Source organism: Phalacrocorax aristotelis, chromosome 12 (genome assembly GCF_949628215.1).
Source record: "Phalacrocorax aristotelis chromosome 12, bGulAri2.1, whole genome shotgun sequence".
Lineage (NCBI taxonomy): Eukaryota > Metazoa > Chordata > Aves > Suliformes > Phalacrocoracidae > Phalacrocorax > Phalacrocorax aristotelis.
In genome coordinates, this window is record NC_134287.1 from 15,519,682 (window position 1) to 15,536,702 (window position 17,021).

The following is a 17,021-nucleotide window of genomic DNA, read 5'->3' on the forward strand; positions in this document are numbered from 1 at the left end:
AAAAAAGATGTGAAACTACCACACTCGTTACTATTGTTTTATTTTTAGGAAAAGCACCAGACAGTTGCATGCAGAGCCAAACCAACAAACGTGGAACATTCATCCTTCAGTACTATCACTGTTTCAAGTCATTAAATAAAAAGTAATCCAAGTGCATTCAAGTACTTGACCACCCAATTTCAGTTGCACCGATCTTTAGGTAAATCCCTGATTACATTTGTTCGCTCATTATAAAAGAATGAGACACTGTGTTGAATTTAAAAAGAGACCACAATGGAATGTGAATTGGCAGCACAGCAAATCAATTATGTACCTATCTCACTGTCTTCATAGGAAATAAGGGCTGAGGGAAACTGGGATTTGTGTCATCAAATACAGGCATCTAAACTGTTATCTAATGAAGGAATTAATGCCACCAGTGTGTGCCAGGTTCAAAGCAAAGCCTTATTTGTTAGGGCTGCGAGGTTTCAGCTGGGAGTCCTCAAAATGTTGATTCCAAACAACTTGCAATCCCAAAGGTTCTCCGTACTTGCGGGAGAGCAGGATGACTTATTTTTAGCAGCAGCAAATACAGACTGCAGTTGCAGCCTGTCCAAACTTTGCTCTGTAACACTGGAACAAAAACCAGGAGGGAAGTCCTCCTCCGAAAGCTTTTCATCCAAATGAGAGCACCAATCTCAACCCACAACCTTCTGACTTTGGCTATCGTTACCAAAACTCTTGGTACCAAAGTGACACGCTGCACTGCCTCTGCTTTTCAGCCTTTGGGCCATCCATCCACTGAGGGGTCTGAAACGGAAGGGTTATGCTTGTGCTTCTCATTTCCTCAAAAGAACGTGCGTGGAAATGGCAGGAAGGAGACCTACAAGATCTTGGTTTAAGTAAATATCAAAATACTTCTAAAGCAATGTATCTAAAACCCGATTTTTTCATTATTAGTAATACCCTCACCCTAAAGCTGATGTGCATGTAATCACCTTCACAGGGTCTAACCCAAGCAAGGGCCTTCCGGCAAGCATCAGAACAGACCGTTAACAAGGTATCTTCTCAGCAAAAAAATAATTTAAAAAGCCTTTTCAAATACAGTTTTAAAGAAAACGTAACTGACGATATCAAAGAAAATATTAACCAGACCTGCGAAATCAAAATGGGAGAGGGATTGTGTGTGATACACAGTTATTTAACACTTTAATGCATGTAACAAAACCGCATACAAAAGACTATTTCAATCTATATTATTGAGCCTGGAGTACAGACCGCAGCCCCTAGTAACACACCTAAGCCATTTACATGTCCAGATAACGGCTCCCGAAAGTTACAGACTTTCAGAGTAACAATTAACAGTTAGAACTGTCTGTTTCTTTTATTTTCTCAGCATTCGTTTCTTTATGCAGCGGCTCGCTTTTTTCTTCTTTCATTTTGTTCTGATTCAGCGTGTTTTCAGACGTCTGATCCCCGCTGGTAGAAACAGGATCTAAAACTACAATGGATTCTGTCTCTTTTTCACTGCTAGAAGCTTTGCTTGTAAATTCTGTATGACTAGTTGATCTAAAGGAAAAAGAATAAATATATGAATACAGATAACACGTCACACATTTAGGAAAAAGAATATAAATATACAGAAAAGCATTTCTACTATTAGTAGCACGTACGACCAGGACCAGTCTACTAAAGCAGTGAGTAGATTTCTATAGATTTGCAGCTGTTACATACGGATAGTAGTCCACAAAATGCAGCGGTCGCGTTGCCTCTCCTGAATCATTTGTTAAGCTAGCAGCGGAAGATATTTAACAGGAAAAACAAACTTACAAAGCACTGAAAAAGTCCTTAGGCTATGAAAGAATTACTTTGAAGTCTTAAGAATTTATTTTCTCTCTGCTCGCCTTGGAGCTGGAGGTAGGTTCCCCCACGTGCCCCAGAGCAGCTGCAGCCAGAGAAAACGCCACCCGTTCCCGGGGTCCAAGGCTAACAGGCCTGGAAGGAGAACGCGGCTGCTTCCCCACACCTGCATCCCCCGGCAGCTTGCGCAGGGCTTCCGCTGTCCCCACGCCCCAGCGCATGGCAGGGAGGCAGCGGCGGCGCAACCAGATCTTCCGCCGCGGCTCGGCACCAACGGGCTGCTGGCGGTCTCACTGGGAGCAAGTGCAAATGATTGCCGAACGTTCACCTACTGGATTTGCTGAAATACAGAGGGCGTTAGACCTACATTCTGTACTGCAGAAATGGGGTTACGTCTTGATTGCTTGCAGTGCAAGGATTCTTACAGATAAAAAGCCCTCTGAGCGGGGAGAGAGGAAGGAAAGGTCAGAGATACTGGGGTTATTTGTCGAGGCTGGCATCATGCTCTGAACACTAAAAGCACTTGTCTATATTCAAAAGCTTTGTACGAGCGTTGAAAACGTGCAGGCAAACCCTGAGATGAGCTAGAATGCACCAGCAGAGAACAAGGCAAGCACGGGGAAAGCACGACCTGAGCAAGTCACAGACCAGGGTGTTTCCTTTGCCATCTTCACGCTGCCGCTGGGCAGGGGGCAGGCAGGCAGCTTACAAGCACGGGCTTGCACCTCCTCCTGTCAGCCCCTGTGCCCGAGGGTCCGTGACCAGGCGTGCTTGGAGAGGGCACTCGCCCCTGGGTGCTCGCCCATCTCTAGGCGGGGCCTTGCACAGGGGTACGGACACGGCACAGACGTCCACGCCGATACCGCTGCAACCGCCAACCCGGACAGGTGCAAAAATCCCGCGTGCAGGAAGGTCCTACGTGCAGCAGCGGGTGCGTGGCTCTGCCCACCCGGGAAGCCTCGCTGTACAGCTGCTGAATGCAACTGCATTTGCTAGTCCAGAGCCTTTTTTTCCCTTTTTTTTTTTTTTTTTTTTTTAATTTTTCACTCTTACTCGTAAGGAACAGCCCTCCATACCACTAAGATGACACCCTTTAAAGGAAAAAGTAGAATCGGCTGGAGGCCAGAGAAAGAAATTCAGCTACCGGATCCATCTGCTATGAACTGCCCTTTATTGTGACAGTCTTTGTCCTAGGGAAAATGACAAAGAAAAAAAGAGGTCACCCCCCTCAACAATTAGAGCACGGGGTGGAGAATGTACTGGCTCCCACCTGATGGATGGGGAGAGTAAATGTACAGGTTAAAAACAAATAAATAATCACGGAAAAAGCAGTTGTTGCACTTTCCATTTCAGAAAGAATTTACTTAGCTCGCTACTGAAGCGCTGGATATAGCGAGTGAAATTCCACGTTCAAGCTTTAATTACAAGAATTGTCTCTAACATTAGAACTTCGGTATAAGTTAATTAATGCAGAAATTGGCGCTAATAGATACAGTTTTAGACTCATTTGATTATCATCAGAAGCTAGTAATTTCATAAGGAAAATAATGCTTATTTTATGCAGAAGTTGCCAATCATTCCAGAAAATACAAGGTGGGGTATTTTGAATGTTATAGCAAATTAAAGTTTTTAAAGCAGTGTAACCAGAAGAGGGTTATTTTAAAAAGTGCTACCTCTGAAAAGCTGATTGCCCAACACTATAAAAATGGTCAAAGCCATAAATGCCAAGTTCATTTTTATTTCACTTTGGAGGTAACTATCTTTCAAATCCCAACAGCTGGACTATTTAATACAATCTGGTGAATCAAAGTATAATTCTTCACTGGGCTCACAGTGGGGAGTCTGCATTAGTGTATGGCAGCATTCCAACAACTGATGCACAGCCAAACGCTCTGAAGTCTGGTTCATTTATAACAAAAATGGATAAAACGGCCATCATATTTACCACCTTCAAACAACAGAAAAATGAAAGATGTCGATATAAAGTAGTTTAATGGAGAAAACCAGTGATTAAATCAGCGTTTCAAGCATAAAAATAAGAATTACTATTCAGACTTCGTTGCACTAGCATTCCCTTCTTTAAATCCTTCACACTGTTGCAGCACCAGCCTGACGGTGCTGCTGTTACAGCCGAGGTATTGTTAAAAATTATTAACCCTATTTATCAGGTATTCATAGCTCGTTTTCCATAGTTTGTCAAGAGCAGAATGCAGGCATAATAAAGTTTCAGTGCAAGAATGAACGTAATTTTGGTGCTCCCTTTCAAAAACCAGTTTTTACTGCTACAAATAAAGCTGGGAAGCAATTAGTACAGATAGAGTTAGCCACAGTTTTGAACAATTACAAATTTATCCAGCCAAGGTATTTGCATTTAGTTCTATGCAAAGCTCTTCCCTCATTAAGATTGTTGATGTTGTTATCAGTATTCCTGTTATTTGTCCAACCATATATTTAAGCCAGAAACTGAGAACCTAGTTCTTTTGTACTCATTCATACATAATTGTTCTTAAGTCTGCATGTATTTTTATGACTAAATGTAAAACCTGCACTGTGAAATCCAGATTTAGATGATAAATGTATTCGAGGTTAATTGGATGGGATATGCAAAGTCCCATACAGTACTGAGAAGGCCTGCTTGTGACATAAGAGTATCAAAAGCAATATATTCTATTCATACGGTTACAGAAGCTACACAAGCTGTAAAAATAAAGGGTTATACCTGACGGGCCATGGGTGAGCTAGTGCTGCTGTGCCCTTTGTAAATAATTTACAGTAGGAGTACACAAGGACAAAATAAGGATTGGGTTGTCAACCGAGACTTGGATTTTCTTTGTTTCCTCTGGTTAATATTATAGCCTTGGTATTATTTAACCTTGCTTGGTGCTCTCTTCATGAAATCATTGTAATATGTTTCCATTAGAAACCAGAATTTTATGTAAATGTCAGGGAAAATTCTATTGGATGAAGTCCCATCCAATTTCCTAAAAATATGTAAAAGCAGAAGGCTAAAGGAAACCAAACAAGAAGCACTGTAGGAAAATCCATGGTTTTTACAGCATATTTAGAAAATATTGGCAAAAATCTATTCCAGCAAAGCCTGGTTTTGCAAGCATACAGTATAAGCATGGGAGACACCACGTAGATACACTGCCTGGAATCTGAGCTGGTACAAATGAAGTAATTTCTGCCACAAAAGCCAACACTTAACATGGCATCAAATTAGTATGCTCTGTCTTTCAGCGAGCTCCCTAATCTAGCAAGCTGAACTAGCTGCCATCTCTCTTCATAGCACAATTGCTTTCAAAACCAAAATAAAACTCTACCAGTGCTACTCCTTCCTCCCTCAAAAATGAGATTTGAAGCTTTAAGATAATCTGGCAGCTGTTCACCATCAGTTGCTTCTTTATAATGCTTAAAAACCATGCCCACATGCCAATTATAGCTTGGCATTTGCCTACCTACCACCCAGCCTGACCCCAGCATTCCCGTTTTCCTACAAGATCGCCATAACCTCATGCAATGAAGTTTGTACTCCGACTGCTATGTCCTTTCCAAACTACCGCACTAGGAGGGTTTGCCAAATAACAGCGGCTCAGCTGTCCTGCCTCTGACCTGGATGAACCAGCCTGAAAAGGAGAGAGGGTCTCAGCTCAGCAGAGTGCCACCGTGGTCTGCTGCGTGCCAGACCGCAAGAGGTGAGTCAATTTTATCCTCAGTCAAAAACTTTTACCAAGAGTAAAAGCTGTAGATGAGTTTATTAAATATTGCAGAATTTTTAACAAGGCAGGGGAATACAACAGACAGGACCAGAGGCTAATAACAACAACAGTAAAAAAAACCACACCAATTCCAAGTCTTGAAAGTCTTCAATGAACAAAAAATTCCACCACGCTACAGTATTTGTTCAAAAGGAAACGAGAGGCAAAACAAACAGTGACACTAGTGAATTAGTCTGTTGGTTCCCTCCTCTGATAGTACCAGTACTAGACATCCGTGAAAGACGTGCAAGAAACCTTCCCCACTTTGGGAGCGCCCCTGCTAAATCTAGCTGAGCAGAAAGGTGGTCAACATAGCAGCGAGCAAGGGAACTGCAGACAATCTTCAGTATGCTGGATCATGCCACAGGAAATTGTGCTCATTTTTAGGTGCTTTATTTTGAAAATGCTTGAAAAGATTGGCAAATTCATTTAAATGAAGAAGCTTGGAGAGCTTCTACCTGCGCTGTGAGAGCGCAGGAAAAGTACAGTCCAAGAAAAATGTGTGACTGTAGCTTTTAAAACAGTTAAAATTGAGGAGACCTCAAACTTCCAGAACATCCCATTGTTTTGTTCAAAGTAAATTGCCCATGTTGAAGCTGCACTGGAAAACCTTCGCCGCTCTGTCTAACTGAGGCTGAGCGGCTTCCCGCAGAGCTGGTAGATGATTCAGGGGTACTAAGATTACAGCCAGGAGAAGGAGGACAAATCCTTTAATTGTATAAAATCATCAGATTAAGACTAACCCTCTCTGTGGTTCACTCTGTTAGCAGTGAACTCTGCTGCCCAGAAACAAAATGTTTACAAAGTGCTGGAAAAAAAAATTCCTCCAAAACCCAGGGGCAGAGCCAGACACACCTTTCCCTTCTGTGCCTGCCCACTGCAGGGAGTCACAGGAATTCTCTTTGCTCCCAGGGGAACTAAATTGTCACCTATTCTCTTCTAAGCAATTGTCACGGAATTACACTCATGCTGGGTTAAACATTTGGGAAGAGATTTGCAGAGGAAGTTACCTGAATGCTGAGGTAAGGCCTCAATTTCTCCATAGGATGCACATTATTGATGTCTTCCCCCTCAGCACCACCTCAGCGAAACTTCACACATTCCAAATCATCTGCTTAATGGCTTCAAACCCTTCTTCCAACAGTCTTCTGCACTGAAATAACACCTCACCTAGTGGTCTGAAACCCAAATTCTTCTTCCAAAGTAATCTCTCTGAGCGATCATCGCTTAGTTTGATTACAGGGAAATTGCAGAATCATTGCCGTTACGGCCCTTTTCCACAACCCCTCCTTTGGCAACTCACACGAGTGGCCCAGCTGATTCAGCTGGAGGCCAGTGCTCTGGTAACACGTAACCACAGGAGTAACCACGGTTTGAGTCCTACTTCAGCGAAAGACTGAGTACTAACCCCGTTAGTACTTGGGTTAGGTCATCACTGAGGACAGGGGGAGGATCCAGGATTTTACTCAATGAGCTGACTTCTGTCGCATGTTGGTCACAGATACATTTTCAAGACTGGGTCTTTTTCAAAGGCGTGACCTTCTTTCTCCATGAGAACAGGTGTGCACAACTGTTACTCAACATCAATAAAGAAGTAGGAACAGGGCTGTTCACAGTTAAATGTGTGTATTACCTCCTCCTTCAAATTACAAGCCTCACTAAATGGATGGTGCAGGGAAGAGAAATCTCATGCACGACTACTCATAAGGTTTTCTGTAGGAAGCTGTACATAAATATCTAGGTGGAGAAAGAAAGAATAAACACCGCACTGCAAGAGAGACCTGGTAATTATGAGACATGCAACCCTCTACTGTGCTATAAAAGGTTGCTTGGCTGCTGCAAACAGCTGAAGCAGGTCACACCTTTGCAAGGTTTCAAGGAATTGCAAATGATGAGACAGCTGCATCCTTTTGCCTCAGGTATGAATAAGGAGAAGAGGAGCCACAATACATCTTTTGTATGCCTTTGTCATTTAGCGTATCTGGACAAAGCAGCATACTGTTTGTTTAGTTAACACCGTCTCCTTAGGAAATAGTGTGGTGCACCAGCAGCAGATGTTTAGAGGGAAACAGCCTATGCTTCACACTGACGTCCTCATAACACACGTTTCAGCCGGGTTATTCACCGAGCTAGCTCTCATGTGGCCCCCAGGCCAGCCATTACAGGCTGGATCACGGCTTCTGGTTTAGTTTCACTCATCCAATGAATCCAGGGATCCAGGTTATGCACTAAGACCACTCCAGGATACAAATCAAAGCAGAGCAAATAGGGTCAATCGGGAGATTTGCTTTAGAAGTGCTCTGCGGATCCAAACTAAACAGCTAGCATGGATGTACCCAGGCAAGTCCAGAAAACTGCCTAATTCCAGAGCCAAGTTGTCAGACAGGTTAGACAAATGAACCCCCTTCTGATGTCTGCTTCAAATGAGCCCTGTTTCAAAGCAGCGCTTACACACCTTGGAGTCTGGAGGCTGCTTCTACTAACCATTGCTGCAAACACGACCCAGGAGAAAAAAGAAAAGTAATTGCACTTCGACATGGTATGAAACCTCTAGGTTATCTCTGCTCCTCCCTGCCAGCCCAGCGGCAGAAGGGTATGAGAGCCCCAGCACCTGCTCTCTCGCTGAAAAACCATCCTCAGCAACGAGCCTTTCCAATTAAGCAGGTTTACATCAGTGACTTGGCGCAAAGAAGCCCTGCCGCACTAAGGAATCTGGCCCACCACATTTGTTTTAATGCTTTAAACAGATAAATTGAAGTGAAATGTGTCTTTTAGGATGTCACTGAATAGGCAAGCTGAGAAATAAATTGAGCTTCACATATGCTTTTATAACACATAACAACTGTGACTGTCAACACAAGATCCTTTTCACTGTCAATTCACCACGCATTCTGCAAGACCTTAGGGCCTGCAATTATTTCATTTCCTTTCTTGTAAATGCAATCTCCACTTAGTTTGGTGGAATAAAGGTAGACAAAAGGTGGTAGGAGTTGCTGTATTTTCTGATTAAGGTTATCTGTTCAAAATTGTAGAAATCCACAGACTACAAACACAGTATTTTGCAGGAACAACCTCACCTTTCTATCAGGGTAGCAGTTCAAGAAAATGCAATGGCATTATTCATGTCAAATCAACTGTTGAACAAATCTTCATCTTTCTGATTAAATTAACATGAAGATTATCTTTCTTCTAAGGACACTTAAATGAAATAAAAGGGGAAAATACATATGATTGAAAAAGGCATTCTGCTTTTAAAACTTGGTGCGTATTAAATAAAACTGTAGAGCACAGAAGGAAATTGGGCTCTTTATCCATTCAAACAATAAATGATAGAAGTACCTGCAGGAGAGTGAAGTAAATATCAGTTCATAAAAATTGACGCAAACTGAATTTCCAGCTCATTTGTCATGACTAACTCCTTTGAACCAAGCAACATACACTTGCTACAATTGGTACGGGTGGTATTTTTTAACTGATAGAGCAGGAAAATCAGAGGTTTAATTAGCCATGATTACAATATTCTGCCAATCTGATTTGTCTCATCTATTTCCTTTTCTTGAAGTGACAAACTGACAAACAACCTGGCAAGGGAACTGAAGCAAGTGCACGGCCTAATTTCAAAAGGAGCTTGGTATTGTTGTAAAACAAGCCAATCCTCCACGGGATCTGTCTGAAATAAATATTTCTGAAGCAGGTTTAACTCTCTGATGCTTAAGTGGCACCTTGGGTCTTCAGTCTGTCGTGACGGAAGATTCTTCTGCCCATCTGTGCAAATGCAGCACTAACTGCAATTTTTTTTTTTTTTAAATCTTGATCTTGAGATTTCAAGGTAATTCAGAATGTCTACCAACAAATATTTAAAAGTAATAGTCAGGACTTGTTTCGTGCCAACAGAAACTGCCCTGCACACCTGTATACAGACCAATATGACTTACATGATTCTATTTTTTAAAATATTGTGCTAGAACTACCTTTTCTAAAAACCAAGAGTTAACTACGTAAGGACCATCCCTCTTCTCCTGAGGATATGAAAAACAACTTCAACCTTGCTATTCCTCAAAAACTCTTGAGTTGTTTGGTTTTTTTTTTGGCAAAGATGATGAACTTTTTTTTGAAGAATGTTCACAGATTTTACAGGAAAAGGACTTTATTACAGAGAATTTGATTTCTACCTCCATGTGAGATTGCAAATTATTTGAGGAGTCAGTGGTAAACAGCTGCAGACTGTACATTTACCCTGTTAACTAAAATTGATATCAAATCACTTTCAAAATGCACCAGCTAAACAGATCTGGTATTAAAATATATCTAGAAATCCATATTCTACTTACTGTAATGCAGGCTTGCAGCCCGTGACACCCTTAAGCTGGTTAGAGTCCGGACCTGAGTCAGGTACTTTGGAACCGAATTCTGTCTCCAGGTCTTTCTTGTTCAACGCTGCTTGTGCGGCACTGGCTCCTGAACCTAGCACAGGCAGAGATTTTGATTCTGATGTGGCCAAGATTCCGGTGGGACCTAAAACCCAAAGGAAGTTTAATACTTCTGTTATCCGGATTGACTGGTCTAGAAACAACACATAAGCACAGCAGAATTCAAGCTAACTGCAGAAATCAAAACAGAGTATCAAATACCGTATTTGCAGCTCTGCTCTCCCCACCAAGATTAACCCTTTCCTGCACCACAAGCAGGGCTTGCTATGTTGACACGGTCGTGCACGCAAACCCCTTGCCTCCTGGGGTGGTAAGTCCTGCTGCCCACGCAGCACTACCAAGTCACAACTTGCCAGTGCTCTCCCAGCCTGAAGTGCAGCTGGAGCATGAGCCCGGCCAGTGACAAAAAAGCCTGTGCTCATACTAATGAGTAGTCAGTTAACTGTCTATCTACAAAGTCCAAGCTAAAACCATACAGTGACATTAAAACAAGCCACATCTGCATCGACTATGGCATGGACTTATACTTGCACAGATCGTCCTTCTAACCAGTTTCTTACAGATGATGATAGTAAAGCATAGCTTAAAAACTGCAGAGGCTTGGTCTGCAGAAGAGGTTAATTCAAAACATTAGTCCTAAACCCTCATTTCTCTGGTTACCATTACTTTCAAGATTATTTTCACAGTAGGCTCAGACTACTAGCTCCAATAATAATGTCTGAGCTCCAGACAGGACAGAGGAACCTGTGCATATAGAGCTGTGCGTGCAGAAAATCCCGACAAAGGCATCTCTTGGAGCAAATGGGGATGAAAAGCGACAGGTACGACGGGGGAGTGATTCACTGCAGAACTCAGCACAATTCTCCATTATGGCTGAAATGGCAATGGTCTGGAAGAGAAAGTAAAGCTTCAAGAGTCACTTAGTGCAGGGAGAGGAAGAGGACTACGAAGGAGTCCAGCCACTTACTGCCACTGTCCTGGTCAGTAGTCACTTTCCGGCGCCGCAGAACTCGTTCCAGCTCAGTTTCACTGCTGTCTGTTTCAAGGGACTTCAAGCTTCGGGAACTAGTGGATTTGTTCAATGTTTCCTACAGCAAGAAACATGCATGAGCAGCTCTCTGAGGATATATGATGCCTTGCCAAACATCCCATTTGCATAATGTAAGAACCTTTTTAAACAGCAGAAAAGCAACGGCAGTCCTATACCAGTGTGTGAAGCTTGCTCTTTAGTATTACAGAGGGCATCTGGGGCTTGGCTCACGACTCCTCCCCTTACCTGGATTTCCCGCTGCAGGGAACCTTAGAGGGTTGATATCAGGCTTAAGAAAGATGCTCTGGACCACTAATGAACAAACCCTGATGTTTGCAGGGAACTGCCAACTTCCTCCATCTTAATATTTAAAGGATCTTAAAAAACTACTAGAGCATTACCATGCCCATAATTAACCTCTATTACCAAAAAGCCAAAGGTCCATACTTCACTGCTCCAGCATATTTTATATTTTAGCACAGTCCTGTGTTGCTGCATCCTGGTGTGTACATATATCTGCAGAAGTCAGTATGTACTAACTGCAACTGCAGCATGTTATTATATCCTATAATCGTGCTGATCTGGCATAAACCTGAGCCTGTGTCCACATACTTCATGGTTTCTCTTACACATAGGATTAGACCTCAAGTTGAAACATTTCTTATGCATACAAAATAGAAATCCATGCTATGACTGCCTTGTGCCAAGGTCAGGAATTTGTATCAGCTAAGCTGCAAACCCAGCAGCACTTTTCTTAAGAACATCAAGAAAAAGACTTTCATCAAAGTCTGAAACCTCCCAAAACTCCCCACATTTTTAACATGCACATAGTGCATACTGCACACTTTCCCAACTGACAAGAGTCAGGTACTAGATCAGCACCCACTTCACTACAAAATTTCCCTAAAAATGTTTAAAATACAACTGAAAATTTGGCATCCATGTGCTATTTCATCCTTCCTCTGAGTATTGCCATCTTTAGGAATCCCCAGGAATCCCATTTATTCAGCCTTCCAAAATGTGTTTTATAGCATCTATCCAGAGCATAAATAACATATTCTTAACGTATTTTGTTGGCAAGCGTATAACTTCTGAGCAGAAACAGCAAATGACAAAAAGAAATAGCACCACAAATTGCAAAAGCTGTACTACTTTCAGCTACTAATTCTCTACCCCCACCCAAAAGTTAAAATCTTTTCTCTGGCAAATATTTGAAATTGAATTGAGCAGTTCTTATTAGAGTTCTCAGTTCTTATTTAGTTTCCATATTCTTATTTAGTTTCTATATGAAATAGATAAGTGTATATATATACACAGGCATATTATATACATACACACATTTATTATATTAAAATGTGCACGTATCTAGTGTATATATTTTCATATATTTATATATGTATGTATATACACACACACTCTATATATAACTAAATATAAGATTTCTTATTACTTATTAATGAATAGTATGCTCCAGATCTGTACGAATGTACATGCACGAAAGCAACTTGCGCGACAGAGTCGCTCGAACTCTGCAATTTACAGAGCATAGATGTGTTTTGTTTGTAACAGTTATATGGAGGTCTACATGAAATGCATAATTAGCATAGTAACAACAAATGTTTACTCCATCATATCCAACCCCCACGTTTGTTGTCTGACTGTGCATAATGACTGGTCTCAAGAATAGACTGGAATTGGATTTTATATTGTTTGTCTTATAATGCAAATATCCTGAAGGGCTCAAAAGCAACAAGCTAGATACAGAAGTACAGTGACTGTGGGTTTCTTCAGTGGGTACATAATCAAGTCTCCCCTGATGACAGTGATACAGTGTCAAAGAAATAAAACAGCTATTAGAAAACGAAAGGGCCTTCGGCAGGACCATTGAGCCCAACCCTCACTTGTCCAAACAGCACACCATATCAAACTATTCATGTACTTACAAGTTCCATTTAAAACAATCTCTGTGTTGCATTTTATTCCTTTCCTATTTACCTCCACATTTAATTACGTGTCACTCTAATTAGAGCTTGGCATTAAGGTCGGTAGGCTCTCTAGACCATTTCTTCCCTTCCCTGCTTTCATGTGACTGGAGAACAGTAAGTTTAACACGTCATTGGTGCCACACTCGTGATTTTAAATCACAGCGCAGGCTGTGGCTATGCTCTGCTGTACTGTCTTGCATCACCCCACATAATACTGAAGTTATTTTTATAAGGCCTGTTTAGGTGCCATCATGGATGATTAGAATGATTAGCCTTACCTTCTGTGGAGTGGTTGTGAAGCATTTTGCTTCAATATGGGCAGAATTTCACAGTATTTCACGTTACAAAGGCAAAATTTCCCTTGATGTGCCAAATTTCCACTTCACCTTTAAAAGCTTCAGGGTCACAGAAGTCAGGGAGCAAGAACTACAGCTCCTTCTGACTGTTTGATACAATTTTAGCACTTGTGCAAAAGAAACAACCGGTTAAATAAACGCCATATACGAGTAAAGGACAGACCAGCAGCAAATAACACATTGCTCTGAGCAAGACCAAACACACGCCTAATGTTTTCAGTGATAAATGGGTATGTGGACAGCTATTCAGAATCAATTTTTCCACATATAAATGTAGACAGACTAGACACCTCTTGCTGTATTTAGGCTATTTCTATGCTGACAAGAAACTTGGTGCCTCAGTAGAGAGCAGGAGTTCAAACAGTTGATGAGAACCCTACATCTACTGTACATGCAGTTCAGGGTTTTTACTTTGGACTAGATTTATTCAGCTGCCTCTCCCTCCCCCAGCATCCCTGCTGTGAGCACCTGGAAAGTTTCCAGAGGATCTATGGCAGGTGCAGGCTATAACATCCCCTCTAGTGGTACAAATCTGGAGCAGAGTTAACAGGCTAGTTTTCTCCAAAATAAATTCTGTTAGCAAGACCAAAACCAGTCTTTTACTCAGACCAAAGTCAGAACTGGAATCAGAGGGTTCACTCCAAAAATGCTCTACAGCTTCAAACCAAAACACTAACGCAGAGCTTTCAAATACTCGGCTGTTTTGCACAGAAGGCCCTGTCACCTCAATGAGAAGAAACAACTGGAACATAAGCTACAAGTTTTCTTACCAGAATCCCTTTTAATTCTTTCATTGCACTTTCAGAAGGCTTTGGTGTTTCTGGCTGTAAACAAACACAACACACACATGTTAAAAAACACATGAAATGGACCATGACAGACTGTGCTAGAAGACAGACATTGTACAAAGGTCTACGGCACAGGCGTGCAGTCATATTATGTTCCTCTGCTCTCTCCTCTCACGGGCACATCACTAACGTTCAATCTATTTTTACACAGGGAAGGGACTTAGCTTGTTACAGTGAATTGCAGCCTATACGTATAGAAAGATTATGCTTTTGTGAAGATGGTAAGCAATATTTTATAGTAGCCACATTCATGTATTAGTGCTAAGTGTTGCATAAAAGGAAGAAATACTGCTAAATACAGCCTACTTAATCACCCTCTTTACCCAACTCATTCATTCCCTGTGTTCTTAGTTTCTCAGTAGCTGTTTGTTTACAAGATGCTTGCTTTCAGTTCCTTTCCATGTCAAAGAAACTGGGCTTCTATTTACTTATTGTTGGCTTCTCTTCTTTTTCTGTTCTTCAGATATATGCAGCTGTAATTCATTTTATTCAAAAATCAAGCAAAGCAAATGAGGTGAGTGAAGCAAATGTATTCTTTTGAATGTTTTACAGAAAGCTTGATTTATTTTCAGTGTAAATTACTGTACTTAGCTGATATTATTGCTCCATTATTTATTCCAAACCTTTGTTTTAGGTCTGCTTGACTGGTTGACTGGTCTCAGATGAACTCCCTTTTTAATTCTGTCCATCATTTCTTCAACAGCTTGTCTCTTCAGATCCGTAACTTCTTCACCTGTTCCAAAAATCAAAGAACATATCATATTCCAGAGATGAACTACAGAGAAATAGTCCAAAGAAAAAAAACATGGTAAACAACCTCCTAAACAGCCTGCTTGGCATATATAGCCAGTTACCATAATCATAATTTAGTTTTAATGATGAAATGGCATTTGCATATACGATGTACTTAGTTATACTCCCTGCCTGTATGTGTGATGCGTATGGCTCATGTGCTATCCAAATCCATGCTTTTCCTCAGTTTTATTAAAAATGCAAATGATAAGCATAAATACGTAGGCTTATTTTTCTCCTCCTAAGTGGGCTGTTCACAGGGTCTTTCTTACCACTGCCTTACTCTTAATTCTACCCACCACAGAGGCACTTGGCCTTACACTACATACATTTAAAAGGTGTTCCCACTTTCTGTACAGTAGAAGAAACCAGCAACCTCATCTCTAGTTATCAGGAATTCTAGTTTCTGAATTCAGCACTACTAGCAAACTTTCCTATCTGCTAAACTGTCACAGGCTCTTCAAGGACAAAATGCCAATCTACACACATTATCATAGAATCATTAAGGTTGGAAAAGACCCTTAAGATCATCGAGCCCAACCGCTAACCTATCACTGCCAAGTCCACCACTAAACCATATCCTCAAGCACCACGTCTACCCTTGTTTTAAATGCCTCCAGGGATGGAGACTCAACCACCTCCCTGGGCAGCCTGTTCCAATGTTTGACAGCCCTTTCAGTGAAGTCCAACCTAAACTTCCCCTGGTGCAGCCTGAGGCCATTTCCTCTCGTCCTATCGCTTGTTAGAAGAAGAGACCGACCCCCGCCTCGCTACAACCTCCTTTCAGGTAGTTGTAGAGAGTGATAAGGTCTCCCCTCTAAACACCCTCAGCTGCTCCTTATAAAACCTCTAGACCCTTCACCGACTTCGTTGCCCTTCTTTGGACGCGCTCCAGCACCTCAATGTCCTTCTTGTAGTGAGGGGCCCAAAACTGAACACAGTACTCGAGATGCGGCCTCACCAGTGCCGAGCACAGGGGCACTGTCACCTCCCTGCTCCTGCTGGCCACACTATTCCCGATACAAGCCAGGATGCTGCTGGCCTTCTTGGCTGCCTGAGCACACTGCTGGCTCATGCTCAGCCAGCTGTCAACCAACGCCCCCAGGTCCTTTTCCTCCAGGCAGCCCTCCAGCCACTCCTCCCCAAGCGTGTAGTGTTGCCTGGGGTTGTTGTGACCCAAGTGCAGGACCCGGCACTTGGCCTTGTTGAATCTCAACACTGAGGAACCATCCAGCCGTGGACTTCGCAGTGCCTGCAGAAGTTTGGAGAGAAGCAGGACCCAGATCCTGTTTGGGAAGTGCAAAAACGTGAAGTTCCTGTTTGGGAAGTGCAAAAACTCAGTGCTATAGGCTAAAGCACCAAGGACTGAAGAATACGCCCCACTTCCACTGTGTCTCTTCACTGTGTGTGGCTGAGCAGATATTTCCCCAGCTTCACTGACACAGGACAAGTTGATAATGCCCCATGGCGAGGCCTATATGCAGCCCATTACAGGACTAGCAAATGTGTCTTGTATTTCATCTGGGTTTAAGAACCTTGCTGAAATGATACACCAACATCTGAGACACCATTAAAGAATACTGTACTGCATTAAAGGGCAAAATTTAAATACCACGAAAGGAACCTGCTGATTTGCAAGAAAATCAGTATCCGAACTGCAAAATATTCAGATGAAACAGGCAACTGTGTGATGAACCTAAACAATACCTGTTAACTTCTCAGTGTTCTGGATAACATAACAAAAAACACTTAACGTGCCATACCAAAAAGGGAAAATAAAAGACTACTTAAAGCAAACACATGGAGAAACTCGGTTGACACTATTCAAAGCTGCAGTGTTGTTCCTTATACAACAGGAATTTTAAATATAATTTTGCTCTCTCACTTGTCAGGGTACTATTGATGATTCATAGAAATGCAGTTTCTGTATTGTAAGCCGATTTAATGTCAGGCTTTAATTTCACAAACAGGCTATTTCAAATA

General features: G+C 41.9%; 1 protein-coding gene across 3 annotated transcripts in view; it reads right to left on the reverse strand.

Moving 5' to 3' along the window:
- Nucleotides 1-23: 23 nt before the first annotated feature.
- The window catches only part of SHTN1 (shootin 1), a 66,601-nt gene continuing 49,603 nt past the window's right edge, over nt 24-17,021 (reverse strand). For 2 of the 3 annotated variants that reach the window (XM_075108236.1, XM_075108239.1), the window contains exons 13-17: nt 14,870-14,979; nt 14,169-14,222; nt 10,995-11,115; nt 9,929-10,112; nt 24-1,548 (exon numbers count right to left, since the gene is read on the reverse strand). In XM_075108236.1, coding sequence (XP_074964337.1) covers nt 1,338-1,548; nt 9,929-10,112; nt 10,995-11,115; nt 14,169-14,222; nt 14,870-14,979 — 680 coding nt within the window. In that variant the 3' untranslated portion in view covers nt 24-1,337. The remainder of the gene's footprint in view (nt 1,549-9,928; nt 10,113-10,994; nt 11,116-14,168; nt 14,223-14,869; nt 14,980-17,021) is intronic. The other variant, XM_075108237.1, reaches the window with a different exon arrangement.